The sequence below is a fragment of the Ochotona princeps genome, chromosome 30, assembly GCF_030435755.1.
Source record: "Ochotona princeps isolate mOchPri1 chromosome 30, mOchPri1.hap1, whole genome shotgun sequence".
Classification (NCBI taxonomy): Eukaryota; Metazoa; Chordata; class Mammalia; order Lagomorpha; family Ochotonidae; genus Ochotona; species Ochotona princeps.
The window spans coordinates 4336970-4358125 of NC_080861.1; the positions used below are offsets into that span (position 1 = coordinate 4336970).

The window sequence follows — 21156 nt, forward strand, 5'->3', positions numbered from 1 at the left end:
CCTCCCACCGCAGGGCTGCCTGCTGGAGGGCAGCCGAGACCCAGGCAGAGGGCTGGCGCCATGTGTCACACCTGCGCCCTGCAGCACACACGGGGCCCTGGAATGGCATCTGTCCTGGCACCCCATGGTCTTCGAGAGAACAGACTGGTGACTGGAAGGGACGGCTCTCGAAAGCCTGTCCCCTGCAGGGACACATCTTGGCACAGCATGGCCAGGTCCTACGCCTGAAGGTGGACACGGGGCGCAGGAGGGCATGGCGCCCTGAGGAGAGAGAAGCGACAGCTGCCTGGAAGGCTAGAGCGCCTCTTCCCGCGTGGTTGGGTGGACTTGGAGAGGTTGACTGCGTGGGATCCGGGGATGGGACAGCTGGACAAGCACTCTGAGAACTGCATTTTTTATGGCAATGGCTTTTGGCAGAATGTTCTGGAAGAGTCTCACCTTCTTTCCCATCTCTGCCATCAGAATCTTGGTGGTAGAAAGCCATGGGGGGTGGGGAGAAAATACTGATTAACTGGTTCTTGGAGGCAGCTCCCGGATGGAGGTCAGTGGGGTGCCTCCCGTTTGTTTTAGGGGCTCCCCTCCCCAGCAGCACACACCAGCCTTGCGCCTTCGGTTTACCTTGGCTTTGACCCAGGGAGTTTGGGCCCAGCCCCGGGGTGGCCCCCACCTCTCCACCTTGCCCCTCACCCCCGCACCCTCTCCGTGTATAGAGAAGTACACATATAAACAGTCTTCAACACAGAGCCTCGGAGCCACCGCTGAAACGGAGGGAGGGTTCAGGTTTGCAAGGCGAGTGCGAACAAGCCGAGGCCAGCTCCTTAAATCTCCCCGGGCGTCGCGACGCGGTGGCTCCCTGCCTGTGCCATCCCCCCACCCCCAGCCTGGGGGCCCCTCGGGTGACAGTCCCCCTTCCCCTCGCCGCATACTCCCCCCTCCCCCACTTTCCGCAGTCCCTCCGGCTCCTTCCTACTCCCGGTCCTCCCTGTCCCCTGGCCGGGCCCCCTGCTGCACCCAGCCGGCCCCTCCAGGCTCCGGTGGATCCCGCCCCCTGCAGCCAGCCTGGGTGGGTAGGGGAGGGGGCCCCTTGCAGCCGGCGTGCGGCTCCCCTAGCCGGCCCCTGCCGTCCTCCCCGCTCCTCCTCCTCTGCCACTCCTCCTCCTGCCTCCCCGCAGGCGGGCCCTTCCCGGAGCGCTCAGCCCCGCGGGTCCAGGCAGAGCTCGCGCGCTTCGGGCCAACGCGCCACACCTGTCCGAGGGGCGGTCGCGGCGAGGGGCGGGCCTGGGGCCTGGGACAGCGGCGGCGAGGAGGGAGGAGGGAGCACGCGTTTCATCATCGCCCGCGCCGGCTGCGGCCACTTATAAAAACTTTTGGACGAACATTCCCCCGCTCTGTCTCCTCGCCGCGCGCCGCGCTCGCCACCCGCCGGCCCGGTCGCGCCAGCCCCGGCACCCCGAGGCCCTGCTACCACCGCTTCGGCCAGGACAGAAGGGACGCCGCCCGCCGCTACCATGGGGCTGCTGCCCGAGCCCGGCTCGCCCCAGGGCAGCGACGCCCCTTCGGGCCGAGCCGGCCGCTGTCCCCGTTCCATCTTCCGCAACATTAAGGTGAGTAGAGCCGTGGTCCGGGAGCCGGAGACCGGGAGGCGCGCTGAGGGAGTCCCAGGGTCGCCGCCCCAGGGTGGGGGCGCGTGTCTGCTACAGTGAACGCGACCGCGGTCGGGAGCTGTACAGTGATGGTCGCTGCTTATTGGGGCCGGCGCTCGGCGGAGGAAACTTGCTTGCATCTCCAGGCACGGTGCAGGGTTCAGCCCTGGGCAGTGACTTGTGAACTGCGGGGCTTGGAGGTGCCTGGGGTTGGCGGCCTGGATGGGGACGAGTTGTGGTGGTCCGTCTGAGCTGGCATGGATCAGGGCCATCTTCTCCTGGGGTAGTTTCCCTCCCCAGACGAGATTAACAACTAGCGTTGAGCTTGGACCAACTCCCTCAGGTCTGCAGCTGGTCCTGCACTGGGGTTTGTGCAGGAAGGATCTAAGCAGGTGCCAGTCGGCAGGTCAGTTTTGGGGAACTGGCTGCGGTGAGGATGTGGTGGGAAAATGCATGATCGTGGCACAAGTCCCACAAGATCCCGAATTGTTGCGTTCCACATGTGAGTTCCTCTGTGGGTGCTAGAGCTGCTCTGGGAGCAAGTGAGTGGCTGCAGGACCCACAGTAAGACCGGCTGGAGTCGGGCTTGGGCGCGTGAGACAGAGTGATTCCCCACCGTCCGGAGGTGGGATGGAGCTGGCCCAAGGCCCTCTGTGAGGCCCCCGGGGGATGTGGAGCTGGGAGAGAGGGCTGTGTGTGCTGGCTCTGTGTGTCCCGCAGGGTGGCCCCCACCCACATACTTCCTCAGACTGTTGCCTCTGGTGCCGGGCTCCCCATACCACCATACCATCTAGCCTTCAAGCTCCTCCACGGCTTAGGATGGTGCAGCAGACAGTTGTGGGAAATCCGGGTATTTTTAAATCAAGAATTGGAGCACGAGGGTGGAGGTGAGGGCTGGGTGTCTGAACGACGAGGGCTTCCACATTTTCTCTGAGGAGGGTGTCCTGGGCCCCGAATCTGACAGTGAGGGGATGCTGAAGGAAGTTGTGCCCCTTTTGGCCCACCTCAAGGCCCTAAGGGAACATGTTCTCTTTGGAGCTCTGGAGAAATTGTCTGCCAGTGATTGAACCCATGTACCTGGGGCCTGGGCCGTTGGCCAGCTGGCCTCTTAACACAAGGAGGCTCTCAGGGAAGTTTGTTCTTGCTTCATAAAGCCCAAGTTCTCCCGGGCCGTCCCTTGTAATTCTAAGACCAGAGTTTGGAGGGACCTCTGCTCAGCCGCACTGGTCAGCCGGCCACCCGGTGCAAGCGGCCACCCGGTGCAAGCGTGTCTGACTCCAGGCACGCACCTGGACTCTGGAATGGCAGGGCTCAACTCACTTCCCCCTTTCCTCCAGAGGCCATCACAGCCTGGAGGCACTGCTACTGGAAGAGTAATTGTTTCTTCCCAGGAACTGTCTGACACCCTTCCAGCCAGACCCAGCAGCGCACTGGGTTGTGGCAGGTATGACCTGGGTGAGAATGTAACATGTTCAACCTGAGGATCCTGGCACAAATTAACCAGTCCATTTTCTGGACATCCCTGTAGGGGGCAGCGGGTAAAGCGGGAGCACCCAGATCTGTGTCTTCGTCCAACAGCCTATGAACAGAGGTTTGCCACTATTTCCCACCCTTACCTGGTGAAGTGGGTCATGAGAATGATTCCAGCTGCTGGTTCCCAGTCGGATGACATGGGATCGAGCCCAGGAAGAAGGCCTTGCACCCCGAGCAGGGCTGTCTGGGGTTGTTGTCCAAGTTGGATCCATTCTGGCTTCCCTACATGATACTGGACACACCAACTGGGGCTCCGCCAGTTCTATGAACCAGGGTTGCCAGTTAAGGAAAACAACGGTTAGTGCTAACAGCAATGTCCAGAACAGTAGCCCAAGTAGCTGATAGGAATCGAGGCCTGTGGCTGTATCAGGAATTATGTAGATCTTTTACGAACTTGTAATCTTTTTTGCAACTCCACCAAGTGGATACCACAATTGTCTCCATTAATGGTGAGGCGAAAAAGGACTTCAGGAGGCTGGTCTGTTGTCTGTGGACACATAAAGAGAGGAGGGGGGGTAGAGGAGGCAGGTATGTGACACACCAGATTCAGGGGCCTTCTGCACAGTGCCACCGGCCCTCACTATCAACACAGAGCTGCTTGGCCACACACACACACTGTGATCAGGGGTAGCAGTGGCAGCTTTGGGGTAGATGGCTCCAATTGCCAACAATCCTGTCCTTGCATTCTGTTTAAAGTTCACGCAGTAAGCCCTGCAAACCTCAGGTGAATCCTGTGTGGCTCCGCTGGCAGGTATAGACACACCTTCCTTAGTCTGCGGGCAGCCTCTGGTGCCTGTGGCGTCCTGGGTCCTGCGGAAGCAGAGGACCCGCTGGGCAGTCTCCATGAGAGGAAGCAAGGGCATCACCCTGCACCAGCTCTACCTTCAAAACCAGCTCCACGTTGCAGTTATGGGAGCCGAGGGTGTTGGCTGGAGAGCCCTCATGCCTAACCAATCCTGGCAGCCACAGGGAGATCTGGGTTGTATTTTTTTTTTTTTTCCTTTAAAAAGCAACCTGCATTCAGGGCCAGATGAAGGTTATCTTGTGGAAGGAGTGGTTGCTCAGTCACTGCTGCCCAAATGTCAGGAAACTCCACCCGCAGGGCCCCAGCCGAGCAAAATGCGTGCACAGTCCATCCGTCTGTGTGTCCTTGGCGGGGCAGCCCGGTGGGGCTGGGAAAGGACCTGGGCAAGGCGACTCTCAGGGCTGGACGGCCTCGGCAGAGGCATCTCTCTGTCCCTGGAAGTCACCTTGCCGTGTGTGTGTGTGTGTGTGTGTGGTGGGCAGAACCCTGGCAACCAGTGGACCCCACGCCAGCCTCCTCCTGCTCCCTCTGCCTGATTCTCAGGATCCTCCCGACTTCTCCTGCTGCCTCCGGGCAGGATGACTGTCTCCACGCGTCTCTATCACAAAATGCCTGAAGAAAAGCGGTTTGTGGAGCTCGCGGGTTTGGAGGCTGAACGCCCAGGATGGGACCAGGCAAGGAAACTGCACACAGCCAGCAGCAGCCTCAGGCGGGAAGGATGAAAGTGGTTCTTAATTTTATTTTAAAATTTTTTTCTATTTATTATGTTTTTTGATCTCTGGATGTAACTTATTTCCTCCAGATGCTCCTAGAGGAGGTGCTAAGTCTTAGGAGGAAGAATTCTTGCCAGCTTTGGGGCGCTGTGTGTGCCCGGCTGAGGTTCCGCCAGCTCTCGTCTTTGAAGCTGTCACTCTGAGTGGTCTGATCACGGGGAGAGCTGTATAACCACCACCCCCTACTTCAGGACAAGAGCATCCCGTCACTGCAACTATTTCTCCCGTGGTAGCCCGTTATTAGTCTGTACTCCAACTCTGCAACTTCATCACTTAGAGAATATTACGTGAATGGAGTCCTGTAATGGATTCCCTTTTGCAATCGGCCCTTTTCATTCAGCCTCACGCCCTGCGATCCATCCAAGTCATTGTATTTGTTAGTCATCAGTTCCTTTTGATGACTAAGCAGCATGCCATGGTGTGGATGTGCAGAATTTATTGAGACCCTCACTTGCTGAAGGACAGCGAGGCTGTTTGCAACTTGGGCCATTACAAACATTCCATGGTTGATGACATGAACATACCTTGTGTTTCTTTGGGCTGGATGGCCATTTGATGCACTGGATCATTGTTGCGCATGGGGGCTGTTTAAGAAGCCGTTTGGACGGTGGTGATGATGCTGCATTTGCTCCAACAATGTGTGAATCACGCCATCGCTCTGGAACCTTGTCAGCACTTGGTGACGTCACTACTTTCTTTTAGCTCCTCACATGAATGTAGTGACATCAAGGCCTTGCTTTGCATTTTCCTAGTGTTTCATGGTGTTGAACATCTTCTCATGTACTTAGCTAATATTTACCTCTCCTTTTTATTGAAATTTCTGTTCATGTGTTTGTCTATTTGCTACTGAGTTTTAAAAGTCCTGTGTGTAAGTTAAATACAAGTTCATTGCTAGGTTGTAGGCCTGCAAGCTTTTTCTTTTAGTCTATGGCTTACCTTTTCATCCTCTTAACAGGGTTCTTTGCAGAGAAAAAGTTCAATTTTGATGCATTCTAGTCTATCAAATGCTCATTTCTTTTAAAAAAATGTTTACTTTTTCATTTTTGCTGGAAAGGCAGTTTACAGAGAGAAGGAGATACAGAGAGAAGGATCTCCCATCCACTGGCTCACTCCCCAGATGGCCGCAATGGCCAGAGGAGCTGAGCCAATTTGAAGCCAGGAGCTCCCTCCTGGCCTCTCGCATGGATGACATGGGCCCAAGGACTTGAACCATCCTGCAGTGCTTTCCCAGGTCATAGGCTGGGAGCTGGATAAGAAGTGGAGCAGTCAGGACATGAACTGACACCCTTGTGGGATGCTGGTACTGCAGCTGGAGGCTTACTCACTATGCCTTGGTGCCAGCCCCTTGAGCTGGGTTTTCCATCCAGGTTCCACAAGAAATGAGACTCCCCATGTCAGGGAAAGAAATCAAAGCTCACCCAAGGCCACGGCTGCAGCAGCTGGGAAAGCAGGGATCCTCACCAGGTTTCTGCCCTTCCCAGCCCCCGTCTTCTGTGACTCAGGTTCTCATCCTGTCCATGAGCGTAAGGGCCGGAGCATAGGGCATCTCAGTGCTTTGCTCAGATTCCTACCCGCTGCTGCAAAGCTGCTGATGGAGATGAGACTAGGAGCAGGGCCAGTTGGGCCTGGGCCTTGCTGGGAGACCTGTTCTGAAACTTGGCAAAAGCACTCAGCGTCTTTGATGAATCTTTTAGTCCAGAGGACCTTGGTTCCCTGGGTGTGCCTCATTGTTGAGGATGGATTACATTTGTCCCGGGGTGGGGAATGAAAGCCAGGCAGGAAGTCTCAGACTTCACTGAAGGGGGGAGGAGGTGGTGTTGAAGGATGGGACCTGGGCCTGTCCTTCCACTGAACCTGCCTTGGGTGTGTGCAAGTGCTAACAGACCGGTGTAGGGGGACCTCGGAAGGGGTGGGTGGTGCTGGGCACAGCCTGAGAAATCCCAGGATGTGTGACCTGTGGACATTCAGCCTCATCAGCCTTTGGGGTTACCCCTCCCAAAGTGGCCCCTAACCTCCAGAAATGGAGCAGAATAAAAATCCCTTTGTAACAGTGTCGTGCTGGAGGAACCTGGAGCGCTGCAGATAGGCTGCGCTGTGTTCACCGGAGCATCATCAGCAAACACTTAGGTTCCTGAGAATGCTCCTTCCCTCCTCTGGGGACGTCCTGGCTGCTGGTGCTTTGCTTAGGATCTTTGGGCCTTCCAGGAGAGGGCTGTGTTTGCAAGGGCCCTGCAACCCCACTGTGAGGCTTTGGGTTCCTGAGGGAGTGAGCAGGATTCCACACAGGGCAGGACAAGGATCCGGGCCAGTGTCTGGGGTGTGGCTCAAGTGTTACACAGTGTTGATACACTTTTATATTTTATCCAAAAAGTCAAGGGGAATGTATATTTTTCTGCACAGGCTATCTGTGTGTTTCCAAATCGTGCTGAGTTTCCTCCCAAACCGCATAGCCCCATTGGTGCTGCATGGAGCTGTGCTTGTCTAACTCGTGTCTCTCCAGTGCAGTCTCCCTGCTGGCACCTGCTGAACTGGGGAACCTGGAAACACAAGACAGGCAGAATCCACATCGGAACTAGTTTATCTGGTTAGTTCATCCAGCGGCTTGTTGAGTTTACAGGGAATGGTCTCCCAACAGGTTAAGAGGCACAGGTGTGTGCAGTGTGGGTGTCAGAAAATTCCTGAACCAAGTCCTGTGGACACTCCACAGGAAGAGGAAGCTTAGGGAAGGCAGTAGGGGGGCCCCAGTGTTGGGGAGCAGCGGCACTGGTGGGAGGGAGGGGTCTGGAGGATGACTAGTTTCCATGGTCCCTCCTCTTGTCCACTGGGCTGCCAAAGAGATTGCAAGCTGGCATTAGAGTGATGCCTTTCTCAGATTGGCACTTCTGCCCCGGGACGCAGGCCCTGCTGCAACCTTCCTGCTTGCTCGCTTAGGGTCACAGTGCACTTGAGGGCGAGTGGCTGGCAATGGAACGCTGAGGCGCGGGCTGGGTCTTGAGAGTCCACAAGCTTTCATGAAGGACCTTCAGTGGGAGGCCCTTTGCTACAGGGTGATGTTTGCTTCCTGAGAAGTACCCAAGTTCGCAAAAACACAGCTGCCTCTCAGTGCCCTGCTCCTAGGGTGACCAGCTGCCTCCATCTGCTCAGGAGGGCCAGGGATGGTGCTGGGATAGAAATGAACCTGGGGTTCCACAGAAGGAAGCGATGGGAGGTGCAGAGAGCAGGTCGAGGAGAGCCAGCGGGCCTGAGGCTGGACTTCTGGGGAGCAGCAAGGCACACCTCTCCCTCCTGTTCATCAGTGGCAGCCATCCTGCAGGCCCCTCTGCGTCCTGCCTCCACTGCTGGTCATCTCAAAATTACTCATAATCACAATTCAAGGTGTTGATAAAACCGAGCTATGGAACAGGTTGCCTCCTGGTTTCTGGAGGAATTGAATTTCGTAGTTGACCGAGTTGCCTGTCATGTGCAGACAGAGTGGCCCTGTTGCTGTGGCTCCCCTGCTTGCATAGTTTCAGGAACAGTGAGCTCGGTGCAGGGCAGAGCCAACCCAGACCCTGTAGGCTTCACCGGCTCCCAGCAGGCTCTGCGGAGACCTGCACCTCTCTGGCCTGTGTATCTCTCATGGCACAAAGCCACTCTCCCAGGAGTCCCTGCCACTGCAGGCCACTTGGCAGGGCTGAAGCAGAGGGTGTCCCGGGCCACCTTCTGCTGCAAGCCAACCCAGGCTGTGATGGTAGGCTCTGCTGGAGGCCATGTGTGGCTCCCATCCCTGTTGTCTCAGATTGCGAAAGTGTCCTTGGCAAGGGACTTGGCCACCCCTCATGTGGGCGTCTCACACGCTTGTGGTTGTTATGGGTAGGTGGCCCAGGACATCTGGACTGAAAAGAGACCTCCTGGCCATGAAAATCCGCAGCCTCTGTGGCCCCAAACGTTGGGAATGCCCTTACCTGATCTGCCTTCATTTTTTCTGAGTTACTAAAAGAATAGACACGTTTAAAGAGAGGAGTGTTCCGAGGTCTGAGAGCCAGGTGTGGCAGTAATGTCTGGCCAGCGCCTCCTGGCACCACGTGGCAGTAAGTGTGAGGAAAAAGGAGGGCAAGTGGAAAAACTCAAGCCAGCTTCATAACAACTCACTCTTGCCAGAGCAGCTTACTAAATCCCTTCCAAGGGCATCACCACCTATGACCCACTCCTCCTGCCAGGCCCTGCCTCTTGAAAGGGCATACTCCCTTAGTACCATTGCACCCGGATCAAACTCCAGCACAGGGCCATTGGGGGATAGACCGTGTCCCAAGCCAACACAGGCTCATACGCCTTCTCACCCACCCCTGTCTGCACTCCTAGCCCAGCTCTCACTTTTCCCTGGAGTTGGGAGTCTTCCCAGCGTGTCAAGAGCAGATCTGAAGGAGTCCTGGACAGGTGTCAGAGTCCATCTCCTCATCTTTAGCTGTACAGCATCCCCCTAGAGGAGGCAGAGAAGGGCACACTGGAGACTTCATGCCCCGAGTGCCCAGGAGAGGTCTCTCCTGAGTGGCCTTCCAGCTGCACGCCCAGTCAGTGTTCTCTGTGGGACCCGGCCTGTATTCCAGGGCCGTGTCCTGCTTCCTGTCTCTCTCCTTCCTCACACAGGCAGGGCTAAGATAACGAAGAGCCAGCCCTGTCTCCTGGAGGGGCCCTGCCTCTGGAACTTGTCCATTTCGTCTTCACTCCTCTTGTCACCAGGACTCTGTCCTGTGCTGCAGACATGCAACTCAAGCCTCCTCCTGCAGCTGCCAGTGGTTAGGACGTTGCAGCTCCATTGAATTTCATATATGTAAATGTATAACATGTACAAGGACTAATTAAGTCTATTTTGATAGCCTTAAAAAAACCCTCAGAATCCCTACCCTCAAAAGCCAATTACTATTTTTTTTTTTTTAGCAACAGTTATGATTTCCTGAGTGATTATCCCAGACATGGGCATACTTAGGAGGACACATGTATGGTCAAACACAACGGAGTTGTGTGTGCACATGTATCTGGGACCTCCTGTTTGGGGGCACCCATCAGACAAGGCCAGAAGTCCTCTCTGACTACACCCCTTCTTGCCATGTTGAGGGGCATGTCCTGACCACCATTCACAGCAGAGCACATTGAGAGGCAGCCCGTGGGACCTGCCTCGTTTCACAGAGCTGGGATCAGGGTTCTGTGGGAGACTCTGTTTTAAGATTATTTTCCTCCCTGGCTTCCCTTGCCCTTCACCATAAGCCCTAGTTGGGCCAGAGCTTTGCCACTTCACTGCTCCCTACAAATGCACACAGCTGAGTGGCTCATTTATATTTATTGTTGTATTTCTTCAAAGCACATGTATCAGTGGCTGTTCCTAATGTCTGCATCCCTCAGTTCCCTCTGTCACTGTACACTCCCTCGCTGCAGCCAGGAGCCTCGATCCACACCCTGATTGTACAGCATTTAGACCTGGCTTGGGTGCAGGACAATCAAGTGTCTTAGAAGCACTCGCTCTCTACATGAAATCTACATGGAAATCCAGCCAAAGATACAATGTGTTGTCACAAACTCATCTACTCAGAAGTTGAGAGTCAGTAATAATTTGTGCATCTAACATTGAGAGTCAGTAAGTAAACAGGAGGTCCATCTAGAAAACTTTTAGTAATTACTTCTTAAACTTTGGAGAAGAGTTCCTTCTCTCAGGCATAGTACAAGCAGGCAGGGGGACCTCATGTGGGATAGAGATAAAAAGATTCCAATCGATAAACGTCACAGCTTGCAATGCAAGAAGGTTCAAAGGGGCCAAATAGGGCTGGCTCTGTGTGGGAATCTTTTTTCAGCAATGTCTCTGGTTTCCATTCTTTCTCCAACAAACAGGTCCCATATTTATACTCAGAAAAAACTTCAGCAACTCAGTGATTTCCCCTCCCTTGCTAGGTGCACCAGAACACCACTGCAGTGTGTGAAACGCGATGTAAGGTTGAAGCGGCTGCCCTCCGGGTCCTGGAGCAGGGATTTGGATGTGGCCGGGATGTCAGCCAGGAGGCTGGGGCGGTTGGTAGGTCCATTTCCTGAAGGGCCATTCCCATCCCCCGCTGCATTTCTGCATCCATGCTTGTGCTTGCATCTCATGGCTCCCCAGGGATGGAGGCAAAGTAAGGTAACAATGCTTTCCATCCTAGAGACAGGCAAGAATGTGGAACATTTTCTTTTCTGGGAAGATTGGGAAGCAGTTCTGTCCAGGAAGCCCTCTCTGCTCCTCTAGTGCCCACTCCCAGGGACTGGCTCAGAGCTCAGGAATCCAACCCTAAGGGTTGGCCAAACATCTTAGAGAAACCAGACTATCTGATCGGCTTCTCGCCCTGTAGGAAGAGCAGGCCTGAGAACAAGGCAGGGAGGATAGAAGCTATGATGCAAGCTTCACACTGCAGATCTGGTCTTGAGCATGGGGTTCACACCTGGGAGGATGCGGGGAGCAGCTATGGGTGGGCTCCCCCAGTCATTTGGTGAGCCTCCATTAACCATCCACTATTCGCAAGTCAGCTCTCAACAGGAACTGTAAACAGCAAGCGTTTTGAATTCTAGGGTCAAGAGGGATGTAGGGATGGCCTCCTGAGCCTCATTTACTCATTTCTTTATTATGACCGGTCACTTGCCATCTCCATTGGCAATCCACTGGTGATCAAAACAGAGTGAGTGATGCCCCATGAAAGAGTACAGGACATACACATGCAAAGTTACAGAACCTGTCATACAAGACAGAGAAGAGCCGATTTTGGTGAGAGAAAACAGGATAGAGACAGAAGTGGAAGCTGCTGAATACACATGGAGACACAGACTCTGAATTTTGCTCCACATGAAGAATGTAGTGTGAATCAGGCAAGGCCTCTCTTCCAAAGGCCGCGGTTAGTTGGGGTAAGATGGGCCATAAGGGACTATGGTGAATTATGATTTCCATTGACGTGACTGTTCCACGTTAACATGCAGCCTCTCCTGCTATAAATTCCTTGGGATGCTCAATAAAACAGAATAGCACCCAAGACTTAAATGCATGGCTGAGGATTCAAAAAGGAAAGTAAAATCTTCAGGTCAAAGAAATGAATACCGCCACAATGGGAGTACCAGGGTGCCCTGCAGCAGGAGACACCAGGTACGATTGGACTAGTCAACAATCCTCAACAGTGGGGCAGACATCTGACATAGAAGTTAAGATGTTGCTGGCAAGTGCAGCCATCTTGTGGTGTGAGAGGTGTTGTCCCACTACTTGAGATGTCCATCCCATATGGGAGCATGGGTAAGAGTCCTTGCTGTTCCCCTTCCAATCCACCTTCCTGCTCATGTGCCTGAGATGGCAGTGGATAAAGGCCCAAATAGCTGGGCCCTTGCTCCACCCATGTAGGGGACTAGGATACAGTTCTGGCTTCCATCAGATCCAGACCTGGCTGTAGTGGCCCTTTGGGGAGTGGACTGGCAGGTGGCAGGGGTGTGTGTGTGTGTGTGTGTGTGTGATAAATAAATGAATGAATCCTTTTAAAAAGGGGATAGGCGACATTGCTGGGAACCCAAACATCCCTTCACAGGGTGCCTGAGCTCAAGATCTGGCTTCTTTCCTAGTTCCAGTTTCCTCCCAGTGTGTCTTCTGGGGGTCAGCAGGCGATGGCTCCTACGCCTGGCCCCTGCCACCCACACCTGGCCCCTACCACCCACCTTGCAGACCCAGATGGCCTGCCCAGTGCCTGGTTTTGACCTAGTCGAGCTCCAGCTGCTGCAGGCATTTGAGCAATGAACCTATACATGGAAGCATGGGAGATTTCTGTCTGTTTATCTTTGCCTTTCAAAACACAACTGAACCAAACTCAAAAGGTGCTTCTGATGGAGCCTGAGTCTTCGTCATCACAACAGTACCAAACATGGCGTAGAGTCGATGCTCAGTCCCGTCCCCAGAGCTCAGCCCCTTGGTGGCCGGTCCCTTGTGGGCAGCTGAAAACACTGCCCACAGCCCAGGCCCAGTGAGTGGGGTTGTCTCTCACAGGATCTCTGGGTGGAAAAATTCCACTGAAAAACCAAGAGTCCGAGGCTATATCAGATAAAACCAGAAAGAGAATTTACACTGTTGGATGGTGTGGGAGTGTGTACCTCACTCCAGGTCCAAGAATTAGCTCCAATTGAATCAAAGACCTACATATATAAGACCTACACTGTAAGACTCTTGGAAGAAAACACAGGAAATATTTGCAATCACGAAACTGTTCAAGGGTCCATGTCTAGATCATATAAAGGATTCTTATAAGTAACAGATAACCTTGTTCTGATTTGGCAAGGGACTTGAGCATACATTTCTTCCAAAACAGTTTACAAAGAGCCAACAAACACATAAAGAATGTGCAGCGTCACTCATCGTTAGAGAGCTGTAAGTCAAAACTACAGTGAGCTATCACTCCACAACCATTAGGATGGATGGCTGTTAGAAAAACAAACAGCAAATAGACAGTATTAGCAAAGATGTAGGCATGCTGTGTCCTAGTGGGGGAAGTGTAGTGATGCAGTCACTGTGATAAACAGTGTGACAGTTCCTCAGAAAACAAAATGGAAGCCACGTGAGCCAGCCATTCTGATTCTGGGTGAATATACAAAAGAGCTGCAAGCAGGGTCTCAGCAAGATGCCTGCTTGTTCCTGTATCACAGCGGCACTCATCTCTCAGTAGTGTAAAGGACGGTGTGAGTCAGGAGCCCATCAGTAGATTAATGCATTGAAACATGCGGTATGGACTCATGATGAAGCCCTATTCGGTCTTGGAAGGGAAGGAAGTCTTGACCTATGCTGCCAAGCGCATGACCCCAAAGGGTGCTATGCTAGGTAGGGCAAGCAAGTCAAAGAAAGATCAATGCTTTGTGACTTCACTTCTATAAAGTCCCTGCAGTTCACAAAGATAGTCACAAAGATGACATGTGCAATGGTGGCTGCCAGGGGCTGGGGACACAGAGAAGGAAAGTTATGTCTCAGTGGATTTAAGGTTTAGGGCTTTGAAACATAAAAAGAGCTCTAGGCATGGAAGATGGTGGCGGTTGGCCAATGTGTGCATACAAACTTTGTGCCTCTTAAAGATGGTTCTGATGTTAACTCTTCCGTTATGTGCTTTTTCAGTCACAATTGGAAAAAAAAAAAAGTAGAGGGTGCTGTGGTTGCGATGTTGAGTGTCTCCTAAAGGCCCGTGTGTTCAAGGCTTGGTCCTTGGTGCTATGGGGAAGAAGTAGAACCTGCCAGAGGTGGGGCCTGGTGGGAAGGCCTCAGGTCAGTGGGACACACCCTCCAAAGGCTGTTCTCCTGTGATCCCTTGAGTTAAGACAAGAGTACGGTTATAGACATCTGAATATTGGCACACCGTCTCCCCTTCTTCCTGGGTCACCGTGCCACCCTCCCTATATTGCACTCTGTCATCAGCCACGGATTCCTCGTCAGAGCCAAAGCCCATGCTGAGCAATATGGACTTTGGACCTCTACCCTTTGGAGCTAAACAAACCTCTTCTCTTTGTGGGTGGCGAGCTGCCTCAGATACTTTGTTATAGTCATAAAAAAATGGCCTGAGACCATGGCTGATCCTTAGGATGGAAGACATTGAATGCATAGCTTCAAAATTAGAAGCGAGTAAGGGGAAAACAGAAGGACATCCCATTAAACAGTAGGAGGCTGAAAAAGTGGAGGGGGCATAAGGATTTCATGGTAAATAGAAACACAATGTATATCGACCTAGATATAAATCTAATTTAGCAGGAATTAGTGCACTATTCTCACCATTTTAAAGTGAGAAGATTTCATGTTATGTTAGTAAAATAGAGACAACAATCTAGTTGCATGCTCTCTAAAAAGAAACATCCTGTAAGACAGAAAGGTTGAAATGAAGGGACAGAGGAAAACCTACCAGAAGAAATCAAATAGTGATCCACCTTAATACCCAGGAAGTGTGTCTAAAGCAGAAAGAATGTCAGAGTGGGAGAAGTTTGTGTTATCTAAAATTGACTAGGCCCTGGTATCTAGAACATACAAGGAACTCCTGATAATCAACAAGAAACCTGCCAGGAGAAGAACTGACGTGCTTCCCACTTTCCCGTGAAAGTCACTGTCAGCAACCAAAGAGTTCCTGCCCCGCTCTTTCTACTTCTAGCTGGAGAAAGTCCTGGGGCAGGGTTCAGATTGGTTCAGGAGGTCACGTGCTCCTCCTTAAGCCAGCCAGCCGTAGCTTCTGCTGGAACCATGTGGTTGGACAGATAACCCAACAAGAGCCCTGATGGCAGGGAGGACGGACTCAAAGAACAGTCCTGTGGCAGGGAAAGGAGGCAGCCTGGCTCTGGGCAGGAAAGCAGGAATGGGTCTGCATGTGGCTTGGCTCCCCGTCACTGCTGTCCTGACCCTCCCAGATGCCAGTGGCTTCAGACAGCAAGGATTGACCTTCTCACAGCTAGAAGGTCAGGAGTCCTTGGTGGGTCAGGGTGTCACCAGGAGTTCACTGCTTTGGCAGGAATCTGTTTTCTTGCCTTTTCTGGCTTCTAAAGTGACACACACGCCTTGGCTCCCAGGCCCTTCCTCCCCGGCTTCCAAGCCAGGAGCTTGGCCTTCCGAGATTTCTGTCTCCTCCTTGTCTCTCATCCTTGCTTCCCTCTTCTATAGACCTTGTGGTTTGCATCTGTTACCCGGATGATCCTGGAGAAACTTCCAGTTCAGAATTCTTAACTTAACCATGCCTGGACATTGCCAGTAGGACGACAGACTTGGAGATGCTGAGGAGGATGGTGGGGACATTTGGGAAGTCATTATTTTGTCCCACATGAGGTTCAGTCCAATGAGCTGGTGGCATGCACGCACGTGCGCGCGCACACACACACACACACACGTTACTAAGACATTCGTGACGAGGATTTGGCTTACGCAATGGCGAGGACTGGCTAAGGAGATGCAAACCACACAGGCCAGGTAGTCGGAGAGGACTCATCGTGGAACAGGCTGGAGCTCACAGGCCTGGCCCTGGGGCTGTGACTGCTGGGCCAGTCTTCTCTGCCTCTCTCCCTCTGTGTCTCTGTGCTCAGTACTGCTTTGAACGCCTTTCCATGGACTGAAGCATGCTCACCCAGGTTATCCAGGACAAGGGCCTTTGCTTAGACTCAGCTGATATTTTTTCATTATGTCTACCAATGTCCTCCCCAACAACATCTACATCCATGCTTCCTTGAATAAGTAGTGTCTATGGAGTTGATATATCCAGAGCCAGGGCCTAAGATCAAAGGGCAGTAACAGCAGCAGTAGGCAGAAGGCTTGAGGAGGCGTGAGTTCCACCGAGTAACTGGGAAGCCCAAGAAGTGGGGTCAGGGAGCCAGGGGAGGTGTGCTGAAGTCACTGATGGGAGGGGGCTGGGCCGAGGGCTGAGTGCCTGAAGGGAGGCTTAAAGTGGGGCGCTGCCTCTATTCTGAAGTCCTGTAGCTGAGGGCAGCTTCCCTCCCGGGCTCCAACGCTGCTGGAGCCATGCAGATTAGAACCCAGCACAGTACCAGTGCCTGGAAGGCTGCTTGCTTACGGGGTCCGTATGGTGGGTGTGGAAGACACGAAGGTGTGAAAAGAACTGTTCCATTGCAGGCAAGGCTGCAAGGAATTTTCTGTTGCAAGGCAAGGCCCTGCGGATGTCTCCGCATCCACCTGAAGGCTTTTCCACTTCCCTTTGCATGGACACCGGACAACCCCGCTGAGATTTCCGTAATCTAATTAGCCATTGTCTGCCACTGAGGAATTGGTCTTTACTATCAATGGGGCTTTTATTATTCATGCTGTCTGGGCTGCCACCATTGACCATATGCTAATCAAGGGTGTTAAGTCCCCAGATGTAGTGGGAATCTACTCTTTCCCTCTTTTCTTGATATTTAGGTTCCTCCCTTAACTGATTCAAGACTAATTTGTAGAATGAGGATTGTAGTAGGAATGTGTTACTGATTAATTCCTGATGGCAGGATTAAGATGGTGGACATCCTGCCTCAAGGTGAAACAATTGGCAGGAATAGCCTTAGGAATGCCCGCTTGACCAGGTGTGAAAAGTCTATGCTAGCTGTTGTGAGGGCTTCTGTACAAATAAAGCTGGCAGCTTTCTCGCATTGCCGTTATGATCCTGAAATTGTAGTGGTCTGTTTCTTTGCTACCCCTACTCCACGCACCCTTCTGGAGCTGGACTCCGGCACCCACATGTGTTCTGTGGCGCGTGTGAAGGTCAGGGCTTCAGGCGTGAATCAGCCAGCAGGGTTAAGAAGGTGGGTGAGCTCACGTTTGCTGCTCCTGGGGCTGCAGCTGGTAGGCGTCCAGTATTTGCTTAGCTCATCTTTCTCCATTTATTTATTTTTAAAGATTTATTTTATTTTTATTGGAAAGTCAGACATACAGAGAGGAGGAGAGACAGAGAGGAATATCTTCCTTCCGATGATTCACTCCCCAAGTGAGCCGCAACGGGCCGATGCGCGCCGATCCGAAGCCGGGAACCAGGAACCTCTTCCGGGTCTCCTACACGGGTGCAGTGTCCCAATGCATTGGGCCGTCCTCAACTGCTTTCCCAGGCCACAAGCAGGGAGCTGGATGGGAAGTGGAGCCGCCAGGACCAAAACCGGCGCCCATATGGGATCCCAGGGCGTTCAAGGTGAGGCCACGCCCTCATCTTTCTCCATTTAAAGGTGGATTGTTGCTGATTTTATTTAGGAGTTTTGAAACCTGAAGGTGGAAATCCCAGCCAATCCACCAGCTGTGAATGATGAAATCACACTCCCTTGCACTTGTGTCTCCAAGAACTCCAGGTGAGACAGAGCAGCAGGGAAAAGAGGAGCAGCTGAGGTTCCTCCAGGCCACACGGGTGACACGACCTGCTTCTCCCCGTGTGAGGCACCCCCACGCTCCAGTGAGCAGGTGGGCAGGAGGCCAAGGGGAGCAGAAAGAAATCAAGGAATTGGTTCCGTCCCACCCCAAAGGCAGCCCTGATCTGTAGGATGGAATTACACATACGAGATAACTCTTTTAAGTTCCTGGAAAAGTAGAATTGAACGATAGTGCAGATTTGTCCATGAACTTTGGGAAGGCCCTTGAGCATTGTCTGCAACAAAGAAATTCCAAGAAGGAAGGAATTGGGGTACAGCCCAGGAAGACCCACTTGAGCTAAGGAGGGGATTCTCAAAATACTATTCCCGGACCTTCTGTGGCAGCGTCACGTGGGAGCTTGTAATACATGCAGATACTTATGACCCATTGCAGGCCTGCTGGATGTAAAACGACATGGGGCCTGGTAAGCTGTTTCAGCCAGGCCTGGGGCAGCTCTGATGGAGCCATGCTGAGTTCACCTGCCAGAAGGCAAGTGCTACTCAGGACACAGGTGTGCTGCAGAGGGCGCTGTGATATGCCTGTGGCTCCCTGTACTCATGAAAGATGGGCAGGAAGAAGTTTATTATTATATGCTTTCTTGAGATGGGAGCTTCTTTTTCTGATTTATTTATTTTTACTTGAAAAGCGGGTTTTTGGAGAGGTCTTCCATCTGCTGGTTTGCTTCCCAAATGGCCACAATGGCCTGAGCTGAATTGATACACAACTGGAAGCCAGGGGTTTCTTTTTGGCCTCGCATGTGGGTACAGGGGCCCAAGGCCTTAAGCCATCCTCCCATTGCTTTCCCAGGCCATAAGCAGGGAGCTGGATGAGAAGTAGGCTTTGGTGCTGGTGGTTGAAGGGAGAGGATTAACACACTCTGCCTCGGCACCAGCCCCAGGGCCCCAGTGTAGGAGCGTGAACTGATGAGAGCCTGGGGAACCGCCTGGGATGGGCCATGGGGGGTCTTCTGGAGTGCCTGCTGTGACCAAGAAAGCCCAGAGCTGTGAGTCAGCCTCAGCGGGGGAGCAGGCACCAGGACAGCAGGAAGGAGGGCACCCAGGCAGAGTCTTCCTGGCAAGGATGTGTGGCCACCACACGCTGGAATCCTCAGGCTCCCAGGAGGGCTTGGGCACAGGAGCTTGCTTTGTCAGTGTGACTTCCAGTTCAACCCCAGTTTGGAAGTGTTAGATGATCCAGAGCAGGCTGAGGTTGCTCCTGTACTAGCTAATGAGGTCTATAGCTTCATGTTAAATACTGTAGCTAAAGGGGGATCGGAGAAGTTGGTTTGCTTCTCTCCTTGAATCTCTGCTCTTGCCTTATTACCCACTACTGTGATTTGACCATGATGCGGCTCCGGGACTCATGCAGACATTCACACCAAAGTTGATGCTATTAAGAGGGTGGACACTTAGTCCAATTACGAAAACATGAGCTGAGGCCCAGCCGCTCTCTCTGCCCCCTTGCTGGTCCTAGGAGCCTTCCTTGCACCTGCGCTCCATCATGGCCAACCATTGCCTGCATCATTGAGGATGCAACCATTGTGGACTTGCCCCTCGGAAACAGTGAGCTCAAGAAGCCTTTCTCTTCAGAAATTAGGTGCCTCCGTGGTCCATCGTAAGAGTGGGAGGTTCCTAATTCAGTCTTGCTTAGAGCATCTCCTGGTGTTGGAAGACCTTGAGGCCATGCGTGGCTCCCCCCGACAGCCTCACTGGGGCCATGGCTGATGGCAGCTGTGGGCTGGGGAGTGTGCTCAAGGGAATGGGAGCCAGGGAGGCATGTTCTGGCAGCGGATGGAAAGAAGCAAGCGTGTCTGTCTCTGCACCTTGCAGTTTCCTTTCGTCTCGTCTAGGACCTGAGCAAGGCTGCTGAGAACAGACTAGGGTGTTTTCTGTGATGTCTACTAATGCCCCAGGATCTTCACTTGTTGCTGCAGTTTCTCCCACCTTCCCCTGTCTAGGCAAGTGTTTCTTCCTTTCGCCCTCCTCTCTGGGCTCAGGAGCAGAGTGAGGACAGAGGACAATGAGTAGAAGGAGTGCCTTGTGAGACACCTAGAAAAGTCACACAAGACATGGCAGAGGTGACGAGAGGAGAGCAGGCGTGAGCTTTCCAGGACCAGCCAGCAGGTGCCTCTGGCCGTGTGCTGGCTGGAGAGGACCTGCTGTCCTGCTGCTTCCTGGAGCCACTAGTTGGCTGGGGGCCAGAGGACAGACTAGACAAGACAGTGCACTCGGCTGGAGCCTTAGCCAGTGTGCTATTAGGTACCAAGCGGCCTGAAAGAGGCTCTGGGCCCTGGGTCTTTCCAGAGTGAGTGTTCAGGTGTGCTGGAGATCCGTCCAGTGCCAGGCCCCTGGTCTTCATGATGCCATGGCTGCTAGAGCCCGCAAAGTCTTCTTGGCAGCTCTGCTGCAAATGAAGCAGGCCTGGGTGCAGGATCTAGCGGAGTCACAAGGCACCAGCAGAGGGGAGCAGAGGGGAGCAGGGAGATGGGCCAAGACACTTCGTCAGAGGCTCGTCTTGCTCAGGGAGCCCCAGCATCGCATCCGCACCACAGGAGACTTACTCCAAAGCCAGTTCCCTCTGGCATGTGCCAGTTCCCTCTGGCATCTGGAGATTGGCTCTTGGGTTCTATCTGCTCCAGGAGGAAGCTGGTGCTTTCTTCCTGATGTGAGGCTCCTGCTTCCTGGGGCCCCTGCTTATCTAATGCCAATGGCACACCTGTCAGCCCCCTGTTCCCCCTTCCCCGGGTTTGTGACTGCAAGTTGTCAGCTCTTCCTAAGTCTGGAGCACCCTGAACAAGCATCTCCCCTCGCCCCCTCGCCCCCTCGCCCCCTCGCCCCCGCGCTCTCTTTCTGCACTGGCACTGGCCCTGTATGCCTCTCCCTGCCCTCTCTATTCTCACCTCGCTACGTTCTTCCGCAGGGACCTCCCCTGCCTGTGGAATAGGCTGCTGGGCCCATGTCCATGTCTGACCCCTCACCTGCGGCCCTGCCTCAGACACTTGCTCCTCACCACCACAGAATTCCTTGACCTTCAGCCACGGCCTTCCCTGAACCTCTGTCCTGCAGGTGCTCGCTGGTCACTACCACTGCCTGTCCCACAGCTTGCAGTGACCTCTCCACCTCTAGCCTGCCTGCTGGATTCCTTGGGACAGGCTGGCCTTGCCAAAGAGCATGGCATGTCTCGGACCTGCTCAGAAGGCTTGGCCTGATGGGAATACGATGCCGTGGTTCTCTCTCCGGGATTCCTTCTCTCGGCTGCCCAGACTGGCACACCAACGAGATCACTCACTGACCATGAGCACTGCTACTCCTCAGCTTGTCTTCTAGCCGTCTTTAAAGGCGCAGCCCCCGGGTGGACACTGGGCTCAGCAATTACCGCACCACTTGGGATGCGGAAGGCCTGGGTTTGAGTCCCAGTCCTGTTTCCAATTTGTAGGTGCACTAATGTGCACCCTGGGAGGCACCCTGGGATGACTCACATGCTTGGGTCTCTGCCATCCCCAGGGAGGCTGCAGGCGAGTCTCCGGCTCCTGCCTTT

General features: G+C 53.5%; 1 protein-coding gene across 1 annotated transcript in view; it reads left to right on the forward strand.

Moving 5' to 3' along the window:
* The first annotated feature begins 1234 nt into the window (after positions 1–1234).
* The window catches only part of SLCO2A1 (solute carrier organic anion transporter family member 2A1), a 63723-nt gene continuing 43801 nt past the window's right edge, over positions 1235–21156 (forward strand). The window contains exon 1 of the mRNA XM_004588325.2: positions 1235–1604. Coding sequence (XP_004588382.1) covers positions 1509–1604 — 96 coding nt within the window. The 5' untranslated portion in view covers positions 1235–1508. The remainder of the gene's footprint in view (positions 1605–21156) is intronic.